Raw genomic sequence first — 19,513 nt, 5'->3', positions numbered from 1 at the left:
ATATGTGTATATATGCCTATATGTATAATCAAATTTATAATATTAGAAAGTAATGAAGGCTCAAAAAGGCTAAATGACTTCTCCATGGCTACAAGGCTTATAATTGTCACAGGTGAGATTTGAACTCACATCATTCCTTGCCCCCCCCCCCAATAAAACTTTATTGTTGCTTGTTTCATTTTTAAATTTGGGTTATAAAAGAAACATTATTTCTTTTTCTGACCTGAATGAGATAATGACATTCTTAGTTCTTCACGGTAAGCAATATTCCCTGCTCCCCAGGGAAGTAAGCTTTGGGTAAGGTTGAGGGTCATTAGGCTGAGGGACTCCATGCTGACCTCTCAGTGTTCAGGCAGAGAAGGACATCTTGGAACAGAATTTGGACGAGGCCCTGGATAGCAAGCAGGAGCTGGTGGATCGCATCCATTCCCTGAGGGAAAGAGCAGTCACTGCTGAGAAAGAGCGTAAGCAGGTAACTAACTAACTGAGTTCCCTTTACCTTCTGTCACTTTTGCCCTCCCAGAAGACTTGTTCACATTGGCAAGTATGGAAGCTGGACCTTCTGGGAAGTCAAGCTGTTTATAACTACATGGAAGCCAATCAATTCTTTGTTGGGTTGAGTTTGCTTACTTTTATTCAGTAACTTTAACAAGGAAGGTAAATTTCCTTCTTAATAAGAAAGGCTAGGGAGTAATTGGGGGTAGGACATGAAAAGTTTTGCATTTTTGAGTCATTAGATAAACATGATGCAAATATGCATATAAATTAACTACTCTGTAAATGTAAGCAAAGGGAAAGCCATTAACAACTTTGATATTTTAAAATTTAAATAATAATGCTGTATAAATTTTCATTTTTACTTAACCTCCTCTATCTAAAGCTGTCCCCAACCTGTCCCAACTCAGATCCCTGCTGATGTCAATAACTAGTCTGTTCTTACTCTGGCTCAGTACTTGGAAGAAAAAGAGAAGACCTTCTTTCAGTTCCAAAAAATCAAGGTGGATTTTGAAATCTACAAGGAGAAGACCAATGCCCTGCAATGCCAGGTGGTGGAACTGCAGAAAGAGCGAGACCAGGTATTCCCTAGGAATGAAAGAAGATGCTTGTGTTGGAATCTGTCAATTTTCACCTCAGTTGGTTTCATTTCTAGGACTTGGCTGGATTAGAGAAAAATGTGGTTGTCTTACTGTTTTTCTCCATGGGGGACATAGAGGTAGAGAGACTATCTTTTTCAGTTCTAAAACTTGCCTCTCTAATCTTAGCTCCAGCTTACTACTGATTTGGGGAAACTAATCAAGGAAACCAGTCACCAAGGAGGCATAGAACAGTTACTCTCAGCAAGGAAGAGGATCTTTTCCAGCTCCTTTTCCTATCAACCATAATTATACCCTAACTCATCTTCCCTTTGTCCTTAATACTTTGTTGAGAATCTGTTCCATATTTCAAGTGATTTGATTGAAACTAAAGTATGTAGCATTGAAATGTTTTATTGTTCATGCTTAGATATAAAAGTTGTTGAATCCAAAATGCAAGTGATGGTGCAAAAAATTAAATTCCAGAATATCTGAAAAAGAAAACTGGGTAGCCTTGGCTACTAATTATTGATTCCTATGAGGCTGATCCAAGTTTTGGTGGTCTTTTCTGTGCCTGCCCCTACCCCCCTCCCAGAGCTGAAGGTTGCCACTTCTGGGTGGTGTGTAATTTCATGGTTCCCACAGGCATACAAAGCCAGGGATCTGGCCCAGATGGACATTGCTCACAGTTTGACAGAAAAAGACTCCCTCCGAAGAAAAGTGTTTGAGCTAACAGATGAGGTCTGTGAACTACGGAAACAGCTCCAAAAGATGCAGGCAGAACCAATGAGTGAGGTAAGGGAGGAGGTACCTATGGTGAGGAATAGGAAGAAGATTGGAGTACTGAGATGAAGGGAAGTCACTGTACTCATCCTGGCCTGGAAGAATGAGAATGAGAAAGAACCAAATCTGAGGACATATGTGTCCAACAATTAATTTTTCCAATTTGGACAGTGACTCCCATTTTTATCTATAATTAACACCATATGAATTACATGCAAATTATATACAGATAAACAATTTACTACGTTAGTCTGTATCAAGGGTATCTTTAGTTTTTTAATATGATTTTATTTTTTAAATAATTTTCCATGGTTCCATGATTCTCTCCTTCTCCTCTTCCCTTCTCTCTCCTGGAGCTGACAAGCAATTCTACTGGGTTATATAAGTATTATCACTGACAACCCATTTTCATATTATTCATTTTTATAATAGAGGAATCTTTTAAAACCAAACCACCAAATCATATACTCATATAAACAAGTGATAAATCATCTGTTTTTCTTCTGTGTTTCTACTCCCACAGTTCTTTCTCTAAATGTGGATAGCATTCTTTCTCATAAGTCCCTCAGGATTGTCTTGGATCATTGCATTGCTATTAGTAGCAAAGTCTATTACTTTTGATTGCCCCACAGTGTTTCAGTTACTGTGTATAATGTGCTCCTGGTTCTGCTCATTTCACTCTGCATTGGTTCATGTAGGCCCTTCCACTTAAAGAAATCAAAAAATCCACTATTCCTTAGAGCATAATAGTATTCCATCATCACTATATACCACAATTGATTCAGCCATTCCCCAATTGAGGGACATCCCCTCATTTTCCAATTTTTTGCCACCACAAAAAGTTTGACAACTATAAATATTTTTGTATAAACAGACCCTTTCCTGTTTTATTTTATCTCTTTGAGATACAAACCTAGTAGTGGTATTGTTGGATCAAAGGGTAGGCATTCTTTTAAATAATTCCAAATTGTCTTCCAGAATGATTGGATCACTTCACAACTCCACCAGCAATGCATTAGTGTTAGGGTGTCTTTTGTAATTATAATATCACATGATGTAGAAGAGCCAGGTTACAGAAAACACAAGGCCTAGTTTTAGATTCTGTCCTCTCCCCCAACAAGGACCTAAAATCTAACAATCTAGTTGTTTTTGGTGTCCCTGGTTATTCTAGGGATGGAGATGTGTGACAGAGCCTCACTGACTGTGTCCCATGAGGACTGTGGATATAAGAAGAAAGAACTGGTGTTTCTAGGAAGGTGCTGAGAGAGAAATAACTTGGGGTAATTTGGCTGAACAAAAGCATCCAAGATAAACACCTTTATGAAATCAATGAGCTTCTCCAATCCATTCTTTGGCAGATTAAAGAGGATGCTGGGGAACCCTCAAAGAAGGGGAAACAGAGACTCACAAGGATGTATGCTATCAACCCTCAGGAGGACAGGGATTTCAGCCTCCTAAGTTCCACAGAGGTATCAAAATTATCTCTTATTCTTCTGATTTTTCAGGGACTGAGTTTGCTTCTAGTTAGAAGGCATTAAAGTCCATCCATGTCTAACTTCATTTGGAGAACAGCACAACTTTCACGGAACAGTTTAGGGAAATCCCTGGAATAACAGGCACCAGGGAAGTTTACAGGATGTCATGTCATAATGATTTCTCCTCCTGTATCGCTGGCAAACAACAGCTACTTTCCATGGTAATCCAACTCTTGGGTTATAATGGTGTTCAGAAATTCTGAGAAATAGGAGTTAGAGCAAGCATTGCCATGAGGTCCTACCATGAGGCAATGACTACGGAAAGTTTCAGGAGAGGCAGTGCTGAGGGGCACATGAGACTGTGCTACTAAAGTTAATATCTTTCAAAGAACCACCCTTTAGCCATCCTTCCACCTGACCTTGGTCTAGTGGGGAGGGGAAGAAAAAGGGAGAAAGAGAACTTAGGTTACTCTCCATGGTGCTGCTTGAGAAACAGGGAGTTATAACTTGAGGGAAAGTAGTTATATAGGTATGTTTCTTGAGTGCATGTATGTGTCTATGTGCAAAATACATGAGTATATGAGATATTCACAAATTCAGGTTCAAATTTGATTTCCAATGTAGTTGGTACTTGAGCATGGATGAGTACCTGCATAACTAGCAGTATCATTTGGTACATAACTATAATCTGACTACATGTGCAATAGGAAAATATTTCTTGACATATGCAGCAAGTTCATTGATTTTTACCATCTATGATGCTTATCTGGACAGCACTGGCCAGATCTGAGTACTACCTCAAACCAGGAGCCAATGGGAAGCTTCTGTTCTAGTAGCCCTGTGCCTCCTTGTAAACAATCACTCTGCAAGCGAGTCACTGAAGACTTCCTGGAAGACTCCATTTCTATAAGGTGAGATTGAAGATGAACTGGGGTCACCATAAAATGTCCTCTTTGGGTTTGTTATAACAGGTTGTAGGTGTGATAGATCTAGACCTGTATAGGCATCACAACAGTGCCAGGACAATACAAAACTCCAGAGAAATTTATAGAGGGGAACTAATAACCTCACAGGGTTATTGTGAATAAAATTTTACAAAATAAAATTTATAGCTTTTTTAAGTGGTAAAGTACTATTCAAATGTAACATTATCTCATTTTTCTCATTTTTTTCAATGGACTTCAGCTAGAAATGGTCCTGGACCAAGTCATGTTCTTTGAACTGTTATGAGGAGGATAAAATAATATCTTTTAAACAAATATAACTAAATAAAAGTATTGGGACATGAACTTATCTTCTATAGACTTCTATAGACTCAGTCTTTTCTTACTACAGTAAAAGACAGGATAACAGGGATGATAAGTAATTCATTCTGTTTGTACATGATTTTTGCTACTTCTATTAGATCTCTGTATTTTGAAAACTTTTCATGCTATGTAAGTTAATAATAATGATAATAATAAGCCTCTCTGTGGTGGTGAGAAGTGCTCTAAGATCCCTCTTCCTTTTTTCTGTAGCAGCTCCCAGGAGATTCTTAATAGAGACTCTGGTGTCTCTTCAGCAGAGAAGTTAGATGACATAGAACTGACCTATGAAATGGGAGGTAAAGGAGGTAAATATAACATTCTTTTTTCCCCCCTAAACCCTTACCTTCTGTCTTAGAATCAATACTTCATTGGTTCCAAGGCAGAAGAGTGGCTAGGCAATGGGGGTTAAGTGACTTGCCCAGGGTCCACAGCTAGGAAGTATCTGATGCCAGATTTGAACCCAGGACCTCCCATCTCTAGGCCTGGCTCTCAATCCACTGAGCCACCTAGCTTCCATAGGTATAACATTTTTGTCTCTCTCAGTAAATTAGGTAATTCCCATCATGCCAGACCATTTTTGCATTAGAAGAATAATTGGAAGAGACCTTCAGGAATATGGTCCTCGTGCTACCCTCCCCATCTCTAGCCCAGAAGAGTTTAAATTAGATGATAAGAGTATAGATTTCAACCTACTATTGACTTTAGATGTCATCTAGTCCAACTAGATAAAGGGATCAAAGATCAGAGAGACTAAGTGATTTGCCCATTCACATTGGTGACAGTGGCAAAATTAGGATTTTAATTCAGGTCTCTAGACTCCAAAGCCAACACTCTTTCCATTGCAATATTTCTGGCATGTCACCCTATGTTAAAATATATTTTCATGTAGCATGATCCTGTTACTGTTCTTTTCTCTTCCTTCCTTCCTCCTTTCCTTTTTCCTTCTTTCCTCTCCTCTTTCTTCCTTTCTCTCTGTTTCTTTCTCTCTTCTTTCCTTTCTTTATTTTTCAGTCTTTCTTTGTCTCTTTCCTTCCTTACCTCCTTTTTTCTATCTTCATTCTTCCTTCCTTCTTCTGTCCCTTTCTCCCTCCTACCCTTCCTTCCTTCCTTGTACAGATAGCACAAATTCTATCTTCTCTGTCTCTCTCTTTGTGACTCTCTACCTGTGCCTGTCTCTGTAACTCCCTGTCTGTCTGTCTCTTTCTTGGTGTAGTAGGAAAAAATTGGAGTCAAATAACCTTGATTTAAATCTTGACCCTGCCAGTTACTCAACATATAACTCAGGCTAGTTACTTCCCATTTCTGACCCACAACTTCCTCATCTGTAAAATGAAGGGGTTTGACTACTTGATTTCTAAGATTCCTTCTATCTCTAACATTTTGTGCTACTGGTGTCTTCTCTTCTCTCTGGGTCTGAGAAGCTTATCCTTCCACTCTTTAGAGGAGGGCAATAGAGTTGAGTCCTCTGTAGAACATGGGAAATTTGAGATTCTTGGTCAAGCTATCATAATAACTGCTTACATTTATATTGTTGTTTATACATATTATCTCATTAAGAGCATTTGAGAGAATACTTTACTTGGATGATTGAACTTGGCAGCATCAGATATGGGTTCAAAATCCCAACTTGACTACCTTATGTGACCTTGGGCAAGACATTTAGTCACTCTGAACCTCAGGTTTCTCATTTGCAAAATGGCAGTGTTGGACTATATTGGCTTTTGGGGTCCCTTCTGATGTCCCTTCCTGTAATCCTTCCCAGGTCCCTTTACACCACTCTTATGATTTAAAGATAGCATGACAATCCCCTCTAAAGATCTAAGGACAGTGGTATGCAAAAGTCAAGTCCTAGTAATGACAGAGAATCAATTGTTAAATTTTCAGTATGAGCATTTATATCTATTATGGTTGTTCAATCGTATCCAGGCCTTCATGGTCTTCATTGACATGGGCACTGTACCCCAGAAACCCAGGCAAACTATTGTCAAGGAAACTCCCTTGTTGTTTTTCTAACTCTGAACCTAAAAACACCCAGTGACCCCACTTAGGGTCCTGAGATGAATATCTCCCTCTGATCGTCCTCTAGATGGTCAGAAAGATGCACCTTCAGATCACACCTCGATCCTATCGAACATCTGCTTGTCCCCTAAACTAAGGAATCTTTATGTCCCCAGGCAGACCCCAGTATGATCACCCCACCTCATGCCTGAGTGACTTATTGTTGTGAAGAATGTATAAAATCTCCAGAACTGATGTCGTCTGGGGGACAGTCTCTCCATCCATGCTGTCCTCTTGGGGGAACAGCCTTTCCTTTCATGCTGTCCTCCCAGGGAACTACTCCCCATCTTGCTGTTCTACCTTGCTATCCTCTGGCCACCCTCAACATTACTTTCTAAATTAATAAATCTCTTTTTGTTTTTAAGCTAAGTTTTGGAGTCATTGCATGCTTGCAAAAGGTATCCTTCCCGAACCCAAGGGTATCCTTCCACACCCATAACATTCATGATTTGGGTTTTTCTTGGCAAAGATACTGGAGTTGTTTACTATTTCCTTCTCCAGCTCATTTTACAGATGAGAAAACTGAGTCCAAAAAAAAAATTAAATTGCTTACTCAATGTCACAAAACTAGTTAGTGTCTACTACATTTGAACTCAGGAAATGGAGTCTTCCTGACTTCAGGTCTTGCATTCTATTTACTACCACCTAGCCATCCTGTTTACACCTTAGAAATCAGCAAGTGCTACTAATCAGAACTTGATTTATTTATTTGATTGTCTTATACTAAGAAAATTGATGAAGAAATTGTTAATAATGCAAATTGGATTTAAAAAATATGTTCTACACACATATTTCCTTTTTTTTTAACTCTTACTTTCTTAGAATCAATACTAAGTTTGGGTTCCAAGAAAGAAGACCTGTAAAGGCTAAGCAATTGGGGCCAAATGACTTGCCTAGGGGTCACATAGCTAGGAAGTATCTCAGACCAGATTTGAACCAGTACCTCCTATCTCTAGGTCTGGCTCTCTATCCACTGAGCCACCCAGCTGTCCTTTGTATATGTTTCTTGATTGTATTTGGAGGTGGGAAGAAGAGCTAGTAGTTGGATATTTATGAGCACACCACTGCCTTAAAGCCAGCCAAGGTATAATTGCTGTGAGTTGGAGAGGCTATATCACATTTCCAGTGTTCTTCCCCGTCATCCGCCTATCAGGGATTCATCCTCATAGCCACAAGGTGGTGCTAATATACCATCAAATTGTTAAGCCTCATTGACCAGAGAAACTGATCTTTTAAGGACACTTAGAAGCTTTGTAAAAAAGCCATAGAACACTAAAATTTAAAGCTAGAGGTTTCCTTAAATATCATCAAACCCATTTTACAGAGAAGGAAACAGAGGTCTAAATAGGGTTAGTGATTTTATCGAAGTAACAAAGCTAGTTAGTGGCATGACTGGGAGTAGAATTCATTTCTCTAGACTTCCTAACAACATTGTCCAATGGCTTAGGGGGTGGAGTAATGACCTGCACTATTTACATTCTCTAAGATGGTATAGATGAGAGTTATTCTATGCCATTGGACAGTCTTCCTGGTGGTTTGGCATCCTATGGTGTAAGTTAGTTTGAGTGAACTTCCAGAAAAGGAAAGAATGTTGTGGTGGTGGAGTGTCTGGTTGGATGCCATCTGACCCTTCCACCTTTAGTTTTAGGATCCTATGATCCTTTTTCAGGTAGGATTGGCTCCATCTCGTCCTAATCTGGTCTTCATTCACTTGTTCTATATTTCTTAGCAGGTCTCCCTGGAACAGAGAATATCCAAAAGGCATTTTTTCCAAGTCCCTGCTCTCCAGAAAGGTGAGCATCTAGGACCTTTATATTGTTATGGAGTTGAGGAGGCAGGATAAAGGGAAGAGCTTCTAATGTATTCTCTGTCTCTGCAGGGTAGGTGAGGTGATGGACTTTTCAAGTGCGGAATGGGGCAGGGATATTACCTATATTTCAAGCCATTTGATAAATCATTCATGGAGGACCTTGAAGGAACCAACTTATCTTCTTGATTTGCTTTTAAGAAGGACTTGTAGAGAAGGAAAATTTTTTTTGTTTTAATTTTTTTTTCTCATTCAGCAATGTCCTAAAGCGTCGCCGCCCTGCTAGGAAGATCCTAAGTCAGGTAACAGGACTGGCGTTTCAAGGGGACTCCTTCTTGGATCAAATCAGCATCATTGGTGGAAACCACACAGGCATCTTTATTCACCGGGTCACCCCTGGCTCTGCAGCAGATGAAATGGCTTTGCGTTCTGGCACCCAGATCATAATGGTATGTATGTCTGCCATCTGGCCCCAGCTGTATGAATAACTTGATTTTCTGATGGATGCAGGGGAAATAATACTGCATGTAGATAACCCAAAATATTACATAATATTCAATTTCCTTTTATTTGGTTTTGGATCTCTCAATCTATTTGTCTATCTAAATAGATAGGCATACAGACATATATAGATTTATAGAGAGAATATATACAATGTACAAAACTACTGTGAGACCCCTGACCTCTGGCAGATGAATCAGGTTCAATCTCGGGAGCCTCTTTTGAATAATAATATCTATGGATCATTTCATCTTCATCTTTGTTTCTTCTGGGAACATAAAAATCTTTCTCTGAAAGCTCTGTCAGGTCTTCTGTGGGTATTGAGTTATTATGAAAATTAAACATGGGACAGGTGGACTTAAGAGACAATAAGAAACAGTAAACTGTCCAGAAATCAATTAGAAGAGTTCTTTCTTCTGCCTCTTGAACTGTCATCCTGGGTCCATGACCAGTTTATTGCATCCTCTGGTCCTCACACTCTTCTTCCTTGGGTCTGTGTGCCTTATTGTCCACAAGATCTCTGGAGATACTGTATGGATCTGGTTGTTGTTGAAAACTTCAAATTGAAATTGAAAACTTGAAAACAGGGAAGAAGTAGGACTTCGTCCTTTAAGAAAGAATAGGGAGTTTTATGCTGGGGCAGCTAAGTGAAGAATAGAAAGTTATTTCTCATCCCTCTTAGGATTCATATGACACATTGGACTGTTATGAGAGCAAAGACTTTTTCATAGGGTCCAGGATATACTGCTATAAGTTCTTGGTCCTTTATCCTGAAATCTCAGATAGACACGAGATTCATCTCTGTTGCTTCTATTTTACTCTTCCTCTATTACTGCTTTATTATTACAGGGCACTGTAGAAGATCATAGCTGTTGTCAGCGGTTCTTAGAAGGGCATCAGCTTTTCTACTACTTTGTGAGCAATAGATAAAAGGAAATAGAGATCTCTGGACTGGTGTTTGTTAAAGGATGGTCCATTATACTGAAATTGAGGGCTAGTTATCAGGAAAGAAAAGAAAGAGATGAGCCTAATGACTGACAAAACCTTTCATTGACAGAACAATATGGCATAGAGGGTATATTGTTCTTTAGCATCTTTCTCTGGCATGCCTGTTTTTCTCTTGAAAACTGATGTGTGGGTTATACTGTGAACTGCCAAAGTTTCTGGGTTTATAGAATACCTATGAGTTTGAGGGATGGTGACTCTGAGTTGCAAAGTCAACAGCAACAATGTTATTGAAAATAATGTTTGAGCTCTTCACTGTCCTCTTGGACATGATTGTGTTAGAGACTCTGGAATTATTGTAGTGAGAAGTCTTAGGTCCCTGATATCTCTTACCCTATGAAGAACATAACAAAGGGTTTATGTTTGAGGTCTACTATGGCCAATACATATGAACAGCTGAACACCAAGGCTACCTTTTCTTAATAGGCATAATGTTCCCCTTTACATCATTTCTGAGTTATCCTTAGATCATGGAGTTGGTGGAAGTCAAAGTTAAAGGACCTTTAGAAGACAACAACTACAAAACACCTTTTGTGTTTTATCTGGCCATGGTTAATAGCATAAAACCTCACACATAGAAGGCACTTAAGTATATACTTAATTACAATTTCTTGAAGACTCGAGTTATCATCTTAGGTCAAGTGTTGCTGGCTTTATCTACAGGTGGATTATGATTCAAAGGAAGTTACATTCAAGGCTATCCTGGAGGACACAACCCTTGAGCAGGCAATAGGGCTTCTCAAGAGGGTGAATGGCTTCTGCTCTCTATCCGTGAAGGTCAACATGGAGGGTACATATTCCTTTTAATCCTTATTTCCCTTCCAAAATTTTACCATATTCCTCTTCCCCACCCTATGATTCTCCATTAGATTCTGTTCCTTTGGTCATTGCATACCCACTACTCCCCACTGAACATCAGAGCCAGGAACAGAATTTAGAGCATGCCCAGATAGTAGAAGGGACTCTAGTTCTAGAGTCAGAAGACTTTGGTTCGAAATGTGCCTCTGATATTTTCTAAATATGTGATTGGGCGAGTCACTTAATTTCTCCTATACCTCAGTTTTATTGTTGCTAAAATGAAGGGTTTTAACTCCATGGTCTCATAGTCCCTTCCAGACCTAACACTACTATTGATATTAAGATTAGTGCTAAGGATCAGTATCTTTTTCTAAAGCATCCTACCCTGGCATAGCTAGCTCCCAGTCATTGCTTTTCTGCATTTTCATTGTTCTCCTCTTCCCATTATTGCCAGGTTACAAGAGGTTGGTCCAGGACATAGAAAACAAAGTGACCACCTCAGGAGATTCATTCTATATCCGGGTCAACTTGTCCATGGAAGGAAAGGCAGATGGGGAGCTACAAGTGCAGTGTAATGACATCTTACATGTCACTGACACCATGTACCAAGGCCAAAGTTGTTGGCATGCTCATCGAGTCAATTTGTACAGCAAGAAGGACACAGAGCATGGCACCATCCCCAACTACTCACGGTGAGTTGCTTATGCCAAATATATATGCTACTCATTCATTCATTCAACAAAAATTGACTAAGTACCGACCATATACTAAACATCAGCTCAAAATATTGCTAATGATATTGGGGCTATGGTACATCCTTGAAGAGTAGTTATTGGGCTTAATTCTACATAAACTTACTCAGAATGTGCTATGGTATCCAAGGAACAAACCTTATATCACTTTATGATGATATAAGGTTTCCTTTTGTCTAGTACAACTCCCTGTCATGATCTAGACCATAGGCTAATGAAGAGTGCCTCTATAAAGAATTTCTTATTAGACCTGTTACCTGTTAATAATAATCTTCTCCCTTAGCCTTAGAGGGTACTTTTGGGGGGCATTTTTGTAATACCCTTATGTTATTGTACAACATAATTATATGTATATGTATTATAAGCTTCTATATTCTGTAGTTCTATACAGTTAGGGAAGATATAAGCTTTGTATTTACCCTACCACCTACTATACTACTAGAAATACAGGTGACATTTAATGTTTGTTGTTGACTTTCTTAAGAGCTCTTCGCATATTAAGATCTATCATTAAAAAAACTAGAAAAGAACAAATTTAAAATCCCCAGTTAAAGAGTAAATTGGAAATTCTAAAAATTGAAGAAGAAATGAATAAAATTAAAAGTAAGAGAACCATTGAACTAATAAATAAGACTAGGACTTGGTTTTGGGGGGGGAACAAAATAGAGCAATGGTTAATTTGATTAAAAAAAGGAAAGAAGAAAATCAAATAATCAGTATCAAAAATGAAAAGGTTAAACTCACAACCAATAAACTCACAACAAAAATTAAAGCAATCATTAGGAGCTGTTTTCTACAATTTTGTGCCAATAAATCTGATCATCTAAGTGAAATGGAGGAATATTTACAAAAATGTAAATTGCCCAGATTAATGAAAGAGGAAATAAAATATTTAAATAATCCCAATTAAGAAAAAGAAATTGAACAAAACATCAATGAACTCCCTAAGAAAAAAATCCCTAGGGCTAAGAGGAAATAGAATACTTAAATAATCCCAATTAAGAAAAAGAAATTGAACAAAACATCAATGAAAAAATCCCCAGGGCCAGATGAATTCACAAATAGATTCTATCAAACATTTAAAGAACTATTCATCTCAATTCTATATAAACTATTTGGGGAAATAGGCAGGGAAAGAATCCTATCAATTTCTTTTTATGATATGATATGGAACTGTTACCTAAGTAAGGAGGAACAAAAACAGAGAAAGAAAACTATAGGTCAATTTCACTAATGAATATAGATGCAAAATTTTTAAGTAAAATATTAGCAAGGAGACTACAGCAATATATCACAAGGATCATTCACTATGTCCAGGTGGGATTTATACCAAGAATATTGGGCTGGTTTATATTAGGAAAACTAACAACATAATTGACCAATAATTAATTGACTAATAATCAAACTAACAGAAATCACATGATGATTTCAATAGATGCAGAAAAAGCCTTTGACAAAATAGAACACCTTGTTCCTATTAAAAACACTAGAACGCATAGGAATAAATGAGCCATTCCTTAAAATGATAAGTAGTATCTACCTAAAGCCATCAATAAGTATCATCTGCAATGGGGTTAGAAGACCTCTCATTAAGATTAGAGGTGAAGCAATGATGCCCATTTATCACAACTAATATTATACTAGAAATGCCACCTTTAGCAATAAGAAAAGAAAAAGAAATGGAAGGAATTAAAGTATGCAATGAGGAAACTATCACTCTTTTTAAATTTTTTTATTTTATTTTATTTTTTTAAAAACCCTTACCTTACATCTTGGAGTCAATACTATGTATTGGCTCCAAGGCAGAAGAGTGGTAAGGGCTAGGCAATGGGGGTTAAGTGACTTGTCCAGGGTCACAAAGCTAGGAAATGTCTGAGGCTAGATTTGAACCTAGGACCTCTCATCTCTGGGTCTGGCTCTCAATCCACTGAGATAACCAGCTGCCCCCTAAACTATCACTCTTTACAGATGATAACAGAGCTATACTTAGAGAATCAATTAAAACACTATCTGAGATAATTAATAACTTTAGTAAAGTTGCAGGATACAAAATAAATCCACATAAATCACAAGCATTTCCATATATTACCAACAAAGTTCAGCAGCCATAGGAAGAGAAATTTATTTAAAATAACTCAACAATATAAAATACCTAGGAATCTACTTGCAAAGACAAACACAGGAATCATATGAACACAATTACAAAACACTTTTCACACAAATAAAGTCAAATTTAAACAACTAGAAGAATATTAATTGTTCATTGGTAGGCCAAGCTAATATAATAAAAATGACAATTCTACCTAAATTAATTTACTTATTCAGTGCCATACCAATCAAACTACCAAATAATTATTTTATAGAATTAGAAAAAATAATAACAAAATTGATCTGGAAGAACAAAAGGCCAAGAATATTAAGGGACTTAGTGAAAAAAAAAAGTGAAGGGAGGTGGCCTAGCGGTACCAGATTTCAAACTGTATTATAAAGCAGTAATCATCAAAACAGTCCAGTTCTGGCTAAGAAATAGTTCAATAGAATAGATTAAATATACAATATACAGGGATAAATGTCCTTAGCAACCTAGTGTTTGATAAATCCAAAGACTCAATTTTGGGGATAAGAACTTACTATTAACAGAAACTACTGGGAAAATTGGTAAATAGTATGGCAGAAACTAGGTATAGACCAATATCTCACACTCTACACCAAGAGAAGGTCAAAATGACTATATGATTTAGTAAGAGTAAATTAGGTAAGCATAGAGAAGTTTACCTGGCAGATCTATGGAGAAGGAAAGAATTTGTGACCAAACGAAAGGTAGCATTATAAGATGTAAAATGAATAATTTTGATTATATTAAATTAAAAAGCTTTTTTACAAAAAAACCCAATATAGCAAAAATTAGAAGGGAAATAACAAACTGGTAAAAGATTTTTAAAACAAATTTCTCTGATAAAGGTGTAATGTCTCAAATCTAAGGAGAAATAAATCAAATTTATAAGAATATAAACCATTCCCCAATTGACAAATAGGCAAAGGATATGAACAAACAATTTTCAGATGAAGAAATCAAAGCTATCAATAATCATATGAAAAAAATGTTCTAAATCACTCTGGAATAGATAAACTCACTTTAAAACAACTTTGAGGTACCACTTCATACCTATCAGATTGGCCAATATGACAGTGATGGAAAGTGATCAGTGTTGGAGGAGATATAGCAAAATGGAGACATTAACACATTGTTGACGGAGTTGTGAACTGATCCAACCATTCTTGGGGGCAATTTGGAACTATGCCCAAAGAGCCATAAAATTGAGCATAACTTTTGATTATGTAATACCATTACTAGGTTTATATCCCAAAGAGATAATAAAAAAGGGGAAAAGACCTAATTGTACAAAAATATTTATAGCAGCTCTTTTTTCTGTGGTAGCAAAGAATTGGAAATTGAAGGGCTGTCCGTCATTTGAGGAATGGCTGAACAAATTTTCATATATGTTGGTGATAGAATACTCTTATGCTACAAGAAAGGATAAGCAAGATGATTTCAGAAAAAGCTGGAAAAATATCTGCATGATCTACAGAGTAAAATGAACAGAACTGAGAGAACATTGTACACAGTAACAGTAATATTTTATGATGATCAACTGTGAAAACTTGACTACCCTGAGCAGTACAATGATCTGGGACAATTCTGAAGAACGTATGACAGGGAATGCTATCCACCTCCATAGAAAGAAGATGGATGTGGATCAAAGCATACTATCTTTCACATCAGTGTATTTATGGTTTTATTTTGAAGTTTTGGTTTTGCAAGAGTACACTCTTATAACAATGACCTATATATGGAAGTGTGTTTTGCATGATAAAAAAGATCATAATAGAATCATGGCTGAACATTAGATGATCCTGTTAAAATGCATTTTTAATCTAAAATTACTTTGGATCACTATGTTTAACATGTTCAAGTAAAAAGGTCAAACATTACAGGGCTACATGCCAATTTCAGAACAAAATCCAACAATATTCTGAAGCAGTAGACCATGAGATTTTTAATAGTGTTGATGAGATTTATAGCAAGGGTTGTACCCAAAGTACCCAAAGTACCATGAATGGGGGTGGGCCTATAGGGGCTATCCTAATAGATTAGTTGCAAAAGCTCCCCTGAAAATTTCATGGGGCTTATATGGTTTAAAGGACTTGGTGCTGGGGACAACTAGGTGGCTCAGTGGATTCAGAGCCAGGCCTAGAGATGGAAGGTCCTGGGTTCAACTCTGGCCTCAGATACTTCCTAGCTATGTGACTCTGCCTAACCCTTACCCTTTTTCTGCCTTAGAAACAATATACAACATTGATTCTAAGATGGAAAGCAAGATTTTAAAAAGGGCTTGGTGTTTTTAGATTATGAACTATTCCATTATTGAAGAACCACTGACTCAATGGACTTTAAACTAGATATGACCTGACCTCGATCACTTTCCCCCTTCTAATCTGCTAGGAGAATCAGTACTATCTGAGCCTAATTCTGGAAGTCTGGAAACAAGGCTGGAGCCCTTCCCCTATTCCTGCAATGGGACAATGTTCCAGGTGGTAGTTAGACCAGGGGCTCAGCTCCAGCTTTCTTTTTTGCTTTGTTTCTTTCCCAGGCTCATTTCAACACTGTGAGTGTTGAGTTTTTCCACATTCGATGCATCCTGGTTTTCTCCAGGATTATTTTTCTGATGTAAAATGAGTTATTTTATACTCCTATCTAAACATATATCCCAATCCCACAATCTATAGAGATAGATGTAGGAATATTTTAAATTTCCAATATGAAATATGTAACCAAATAGTGGTTTTAAAACAGACATGTCCAACATTAGAGTTCAAGAAGTTGGAGTTCCTGGGTGCCTTAGTCAGAGCAGTGTGGCAGCATGTTCAGTATTCCAGTGCTTTTTAGAAAATATGATCACCAGTAGGAGGATGGCTCCAGTACTTGGTCTGGTTTGCTAGAAGACATGAATCTATAATTCAGACAGTGAAAAACCTCATGTGAAATCTGAATTGATGATTTAATAGTTCTACAAATTATTTTACATTCTGATCATTTTAAATAACCTCCCTGGAGAGGATAGCAATAGTTGTACTTCTATTGCCTATTGAATTTTTTTTCTAATGTCAATGCATGCTTGTGTATAATAAATGTTTCTTTTATGTAGAGAGGAAATAACTGTCCTATACCTGATAAATATTGCATAATGAGTACTTTTCCATTCCCCACTTTGGGGAACCCCAAGACAAGAGCCAAACTTAAGCCAGAGATGAGACAAAATTATCCAAGGGCTCCTTAGTGAAGGAGAGAGTGGAGCAGTGTTCTTTTGTCTCATGTCTGGTTCTTTACAACCCTGAGGAAGTTATTTAAAACTACCAAGACATGAAGTAGTTTGTAGCATGGCTAAATAATGATTTTACATTTCACCTCAGCTCTATCCTGACCAGGCACTGGGCTCATCTTCCTACTGGTGATCACTTTCTCCAAAAGTCTTGGAGTAGCAGAATACTCACCTGTTGCCGGATAAGTCTGAAGGACTCTGGAATTCTAATTTCTTGAATTCACTAGGCTGACTCCAGTGTTGGAAATATCCATCTCAGGATCACTATTCAGTCACCTATTTCAGCTCAGGAAAGAAAAAAGAGATAAAAAGATAAAGCAGAAAAGGCAGCCAGAGATCCAGGTTCAAGCTCACTTGGTTGAACTACCAATACAGCTGCCACATGGGAGTAGTTGCCATGCTTCAAGAGTAAGATCAGGGTCCCAGCCCTGCTCCCACCCTTCCAGAAAGAAAGTCAAATTTTTAGATTTCCTACAAAATTTCTACACATTTCTACAGAAATTACAGATTTACTCATTAAGATTGGAAGAGAGAACTGAGGTCAGGATCATGCCTTATTAAAGAGCCACTGAATCAGAGGCTTTTCTTACTTAGTGGACAATAAGAGAATTGGGCATCATTGCAAAGTACAATCCTTTAAACCATACATGTCCGTGAAAGTTGCTAGGTGAGCTCCTATATATAATCTCTGGGATGGACCCTATAGGTCCACTTCCTCTACATTCCCACATCCATTACATGGAATGTAACACCTTCTACAAAGGGGTATATTATTTTTTTTGCTCTGGACAATCCCCCTCTTCTTGGGTTGCAGTCTTCTTCCCTCAAAAGCTTCTTTTTTTACTTTTTTTACTTTTCTTTCTTTTTTTTTTTTAGGTCTGGTTTGAGAGTAGTTGTACGAATACCAGATTTTCTGATGAATGAGTTCACCAATTCACTGTCTTCCTTTTTTTGTGGCAGGGCTCAGCAGCAGCTTATCACCATCATCCAGGACATGACTCACCAGAGAAAAGTCATCCGAAAGGTGAAAAAGTTTTAGGGTCAAGAACATTTAAACCAACTTTAACTTTTCCTATTCCTAGGTCACAAAAAAAAAAAAAATCCTTAGGTAGGGATTATGGACACGAAGGACATCCCTTCCTTTGGGGCCTTTTTCTATTTTCCCCCAGTCATTCTTTCCTGCTGTCTTTGCTAATCTCCTCTAAAGTGGTGGAGGCAAAAACCTGCAATACTTTTCCTCTAGGAATATTGCTAGGGTGGAGTTTGGTGCTTTCTATAACTAGCCTCTCTGTGAAAAGGATAAATTGCCATTCTGAATGAATTATGTAAACTTTGACCCCCCCTGCCCTTTCTGTAATCTTTTCAAAGCTGTTATTTTCCAGGTCCAGAGTTCTGGGGCTTGTCTGCTGTTCCCAGGCCCTGAAAGTGACCACCTACATAGATATATTCATTATTCATTGACTTAGCTCTCTTTATGCGTCTACATATAACATAATCTTTAATGCTATCATTTCTTGGTTTTGTTTGACCTCCATTTACTATTCCCTAGCTATTCCTCCATCCTATTTTTATTTCTTTTGGGTTTTTTTTCTCTCTCTCTAACTCTATACATAAGGTCCTTCAGAGAAAAGATTGGTTTTTGTTTTGTTTTTGCTTCACTAACAGCTCACAATGCCTTGTATCTAGAAGGCACTTGATAAATGATTATTGGATTGCATTAGAAGTAGCCAACCTGAGAGGATTCCCTCCTGTCATCTCTCTTTGAAGCCCTTTTCATGTAACTAGCCCCTGGTTTTTCTACCCTTATACCTTGCCCCATAATACAGGCATGGAGATTTTCAGGTGACTTGTGGGATAGAGAGGAAGGGTTATATAGATCTGCTCAGTGGTGCTGTGATTAGCCTTTACCCTTCTAGAAAATTTGCTTGAGAAAGAACCTTGGGGCCCCTCCTCACACTCTCTGGAACTTTTAAATTCCAGTCTCTTCTTTCTCTTTTTCTCCCACCCATTGATTTTGCAGTCATCTGGGGGGCAACAGAAATTAGTGCGTATCATCAGCATGGACAACACCAAGGCCAACCCACTATGGTCTTCCTTGGATGGGAGCCAGGCTGAGTCCAGCAAGTTGGAAGGTGTGACTGGGGCTCATTGATGGTAAAGGAAGGTTGAGGGAATGTGTCTCCAGGGTAAAGAAGGGACCATTACCAGAGGTAAGTATTACCATGAAGGCACCATTACCCCTCTGATCAGTTCTATGTTTTAAAGAGGATTACAAAAAACAGAATTAATAAACTTAACTAAAGACAATTTAAAAGAGGATTACAATGAGAAAATCTTCTCACAGGGGTAATGGAGTCTTGGTGGCCCAATTTTACCCACTATTTTTTCCCTCCACAGAATCATCTATGCTGTGTTTCTGGGCAGAAAGTTGTTTTACACTGGTGCCTTACACACTAGTAAAACCCTACAAACCAGATAAGCCTCGACCTGTGCTTTTTGTGCCTATGGTGATTGGGAGGATCCTGAGTGAGAAACTGAGCCTCCTCAAGGACTTTGAGAAATGCCCATCAGGT

At 37.9% G+C, this 19,513-nt stretch overlaps 1 protein-coding gene across 1 annotated transcript in view; it reads left to right on the top strand.

Moving 5' to 3' along the window:
* The window catches only part of CARD14 (caspase recruitment domain family member 14), a 115,886-nt gene that overhangs the window by 74,541 nt on the left and 21,832 nt on the right, over positions 1-19,513 (top strand). Inside the window, exons 6-18 of the mRNA XM_056817372.1 lie at positions 353-472; positions 951-1,076; positions 1,719-1,868; positions 3,215-3,325; positions 4,106-4,242; positions 4,849-4,943; positions 8,426-8,489; positions 8,760-8,952; positions 10,673-10,799; positions 11,262-11,499; positions 17,901-17,964; positions 18,961-19,072; positions 19,338-19,511. Coding sequence (XP_056673350.1) covers positions 353-472; positions 951-1,076; positions 1,719-1,868; positions 3,215-3,325; positions 4,106-4,242; positions 4,849-4,943; positions 8,426-8,489; positions 8,760-8,952; positions 10,673-10,799; positions 11,262-11,499; positions 17,901-17,964; positions 18,961-19,072; positions 19,338-19,511 — 1,711 coding nt within the window. The remainder of the gene's footprint in view (positions 1-352; positions 473-950; positions 1,077-1,718; positions 1,869-3,214; positions 3,326-4,105; positions 4,243-4,848; positions 4,944-8,425; positions 8,490-8,759; positions 8,953-10,672; positions 10,800-11,261; positions 11,500-17,900; positions 17,965-18,960; positions 19,073-19,337; positions 19,512-19,513) is intronic.

This window comes from Monodelphis domestica, chromosome 2 (genome assembly GCF_027887165.1).
Source record: "Monodelphis domestica isolate mMonDom1 chromosome 2, mMonDom1.pri, whole genome shotgun sequence".
Classification (NCBI taxonomy): domain Eukaryota; kingdom Metazoa; phylum Chordata; class Mammalia; order Didelphimorphia; family Didelphidae; genus Monodelphis; species Monodelphis domestica.
This window is presented reverse-complemented; position numbering and strand designations above follow the sequence as displayed.